The sequence below is a fragment of the Vipera ursinii genome, assembly GCF_947247035.1.
Source record: "Vipera ursinii genome assembly, chromosome: 8".
NCBI lineage: Eukaryota > Metazoa > Chordata > Lepidosauria > Squamata > Viperidae > Vipera > Vipera ursinii.
Window position 1 is genome coordinate 10,464,506 of NC_139519.1, and position 4,141 is coordinate 10,468,646.

Sequence of the window (4,141 nt, forward strand, 5' to 3'; positions counted from 1 at the left end):
TTATTGTCTATACTGGCAAGAGTAAAGCCTTGAATTCAATGGCTTTGTTTAATTAATTGTGCTGCATTGTCTTGAATCCCAACATGACATGGTCACTCTCTGCCAAAGTTCCTCAGCTTCAATCCTCTCTATTATTCCATCTCTGTTAGTAAGAATTAAGTGCAGTGTAGCTGACCAGCTCATCAGCTATTAATTCCTTTCTGAATTAATAGAAGCCACCCTGGGTTTGTCAAAATCGATCATTCCTTATTTCATTCTCTGACAAAATGACTAAATCAGTGGATAAGGGAAAAATTGTGGACATAGTTTTATTAATGTCAATATGGCATTTGACAAAGTAGACCACAGCCTTCCTCTTAGTAAGACTGAACAATGTGGGATAATCAGTACCACCACCTGATGGATTCACAATTGACTGACCAACAACACTCAGCAGGTAGTTCTCAATAGAACTCCATCTACATGGCAGGAAATATGCAGTGAAATATCCCAAAGTTCTGTTTTAAGCTCAGTACTCTTCCACATCTTCATAATATAGATCAGGGCTTTTCAACTTTTTCACCAATTGTACCACTTTTAGGATATGGCAATATTCAAGTACCACCAATCACCTAGCAAGGTATCAAAAACTCAATGACCAAAAAAAAACCCCAGGAAAAAGTGATAAAAGTGATAAAAGTACAGGTCGTCCTTCACTTACCACAGTTTGCTTAGTGATTGTTTGAAGTTACAAGGGCACTGAAAAATGTGACTTATGGGACTTCTGGTCCTGTGCACAGCATAGAAGTTGAGGGGTTCAGGACTCCGTGCCCTCCAGCTGAGTTTCTTCCTGTTTGGTGACCCTAAATGGGCCTGAAGCTGCCCCAGAGAGATGGCAATGAAGGAAGGAAGTCCCAGGGATCATGGAGAGATGGCAGTCAACCTGATCAGTCCAGGAAAACCCTTCCAGAAACCAACAGAATAAAGGCTAGCCTAACTTTAAAGTCTAAAGAGCAACCAAAGTCAAAAGCACTATTTTAAGTGGTTTGTAAACAGTGTGCTTGAATCTGGGTAAGAATATCGATTTTCTCTATCTTACCTGAAGGAGAGAAATACCCAAGAAGCAAAAAAAAAAAAAAAACCTCCGGAAGTGAAGGAGCATGTTTTTACCCCACCTTTTTGCTAACAGAAGCAGCGAATTGAACCTTTTATGGAGGACTGAAATGTGAAAAATGAACCAGTGCTGACACCTACTGGTGGATGAGGATTATAACAGCTATGGCTTTGATGTAGGACAGACATGTCAAACTCCAACGTCACGTGACGTGTGATGTATCAGAGCTTTTTCCCCATTGCCGGCAATGGGGTGGGCGCGGTTTTGTTGCGACATGTCCGGCCCTTGGGCCGGCAGTTTGACACCCCTGATGTAAGACTTGGCAAAATCTGAGACTTCCGGTGGCTCCGCGGCGACGGAGACAGCCTTCCCGGGCTGCCCACGGCTCAGCTGTTGTTTTTTCGCCCGAAACAGCGCCGATCAGCTGTTCGGGCGAATCCGAAGCCCCCTCCTCGGGAGAAGAGGAGGGGGCGAGCTCCCAGGTAGGGGTAGAGTTCTCCAGGGCCGCCTGAGCTTATGGCTTGGGCGGCTGAAGGATTGAACTCCCCCGTAGCCTGGGCTGCTCCCAGCTGGCCGTCGCCTCTGCTCCTGACTTCTTGGAGCAGAGCCAGCCGTCTGCGACCACCCCTGCCTGAAGGAATGACTATGGTTTAAAGGTGCAGGCAGAGCGATACAAGAGGAAATGGTAAAGAGGATTACTATGTTTTACTCTCCAGCTTGATGGACTTTTTTTGGATTACAAATCTGAAGTGAAAGTGCGTCATATTTGGTAAAAGATGGCGGCTAAACCACCCCCTAAAACTCTTCGGAGTGCTGGAACTTCTCCCGTGCAACAATCATTATTGAAGGCGCTGCATCCTCCTGATGTATTGACATCAAAGGACTTACAAGATGCTCTTGAAAAACATACCCAGGTAATTTTGGAATCAATTAATGTTAGATTTGCACAGATGGAGGAGAAATTGGAGAAATTGGAGGAGAGAATGGAGGAGAGGATGGAACAGAAGCTCAAAGCGATGAGGGTAGACATCTTGACTTCAGTGTGTAAAGTGGCTCGGTGTGTGGAAGAATTGGAGGAAAAGCTAGAAGACTTGACTCAAAAGAATGCTATATTGGAAGCAAAAGTATTGGAGAATGAAAATAAAATGGAAAAGGAACTGAGTCTTGCTCAATATTTCCAGATGCAGTTTGCCATTAGAATTAGAGGTTTAAAGGAGAATACTAAGGAAGATCTAAAGCAGCTGGTTTCTGAGGCTTTTGAAATAGTGTTGAAACAGCCAGCATCTGAAATAAAAGGAGGCATGGACAAAGTGTTTCGTGTGAATTCATGGATTGCCAGACAGAGAAAGTTGCCTAGAGATGTGGTGGTATATTTTGCAAAAAGGGAAACTAGAGATGAAGTTATACAAGCTGCTTATGATACTAAAGTTATGATTGCTAATCAAGAAGTTTTGGTCTTAAAAGAAATTCCTCCAAAGATTCTAAGGAGAAGGAAGGATTTTACATTTCTTGTGCAAGAGCTCAAGCAGCGAGATATAAGGTTCAGATGGGAGATCCCAGTGGGGTTGATGGTGACGCATGAAGGTAAAAAGTACCGTTTGGTTACTGTGATGCAAGCGTGTGATTTCTACAATAATGTTTTAAATGTAACGCCATTAACACTTTTGGAAGCTGGAAAGGGATCTGGAAAAGGAGTGCATCAAGAGGCTGAAGATGGTCAGATAGAAGACAACGGTGTTGGAGGAGATCAAGATACAACCTCGTCGGATGAATCTATAAAACAGAGGGTGACGCGTGCTGCTGCAAAACGGTCTAAGAAGAGAAAATAGCAGGATTTGTAGAAGTCTATGGAACTTTTACGATATAGTCAAGTAGTCAAGTAGGGGAGGTGGGAAAAGATTTGGGTGTAGACGCAATATATTTTTATATTTGGTGGTTTTGTGGAAAGGGTAAGCTTTTTTGGATTAAAGTTTGGGGGAATATACAGAAGATTTTCAAATGGAGGTTCAAGTTTTGTTTGCAATCTTTTTTCTTTTTTTTTTGTGTTTGGAATAATTATAGATGTGGTACTGGAAGAGGAACGGCCGATTACAGAAGAGTTGACTTTAAAGTTTTTTGATTTGGCATCCTTGATTAATTTGAAAAATTATTTGTAAGAATGTTATATCATGGAATGGATAAAATGGATGGAGTTTATTTAGGATAAGTATAGGGTTGAGAAGGGTTTTTTTTTTCTCTTTTTCCTTTTTTTGTTTTTAATATATATTTAATACTATTAAGGTTTGTTCCATTCTATATAAGCTAGAGAGTGTCCTTTTCTTATTCTAGTTTTTTTTATATATATATTTAATATTGTTAAGGTTTGTTTTATCCTATATAAGCTAGAGAGTGATGGATTTTAGAATTTATAGTTGTTAGTATATGGTTGCTTAGGTTTGCTTTTTTTATATATATATACCTTGTATTCAGCTCTGGGAAGTAGGGGGGGGAGGGGGGGAGGTAGGGGGGGAGGAGGGAGGGGGGAGGAGGGGAGGTAGGGGTGGAGGAGGGAGGGGGAAGGGGGGTTTTTTAAAGGAAAATTGTATTTTAAAACTTTTCAATAAAAAAAAAAGACTTGGCAAAATCTGGGAAAAAACTAATCTCTACTTGTGACCTTCAAAGCTTTAACAATAGAGAACAGCTGGGATAAAAAAAGAAAATAATTTGGGCTGTAGATAAAATGAGACTTACAAATTCTAGGGAACAAAAAAAAGACCTTTCTGGCTTATAAGTATTTACGTAACTCTGACTTCAAAACTAAAAATCTGGATTCTTGGCCATCATGGAAAATCAGAGTTATAGGAAGTACTTATCAAGAAAAAAAATAAGTATTTTTTTCAAGAGGAGACATATGATATGTTGCAACTAATTCAAACAACAATGATTTCAAATCACAAAGAAATTCAAAATAACTTTGAAAAATTAAATCAACTCATCTCCAATTCAATTTTATACCAACCCCCAGGAAAGCCCTAATAAGCAGGCATATACATAGAATGAAGGCTACTG

General features: G+C 40.3%; 1 protein-coding gene across 1 annotated transcript; it reads left to right on the forward strand.

Moving 5' to 3' along the window:
* The first annotated feature begins 2,054 nt into the window (after positions 1–2,054).
* Positions 2,055–3,580, forward strand: LOC310643745 (uncharacterized protein). The gene is made up of 2 exons (XM_083368283.1): positions 2,055–3,062; positions 3,098–3,580. The coding sequence occupies exon 1, from the start codon at positions 2,077–2,079 to the stop codon at positions 2,920–2,922; it is 846 nt and encodes a 281-aa protein (XP_083224409.1). The 5' UTR covers positions 2,055–2,076; the 3' UTR covers positions 2,923–3,062; positions 3,098–3,580.
* Positions 3,581–4,141: the final 561 nt, after the last annotated feature.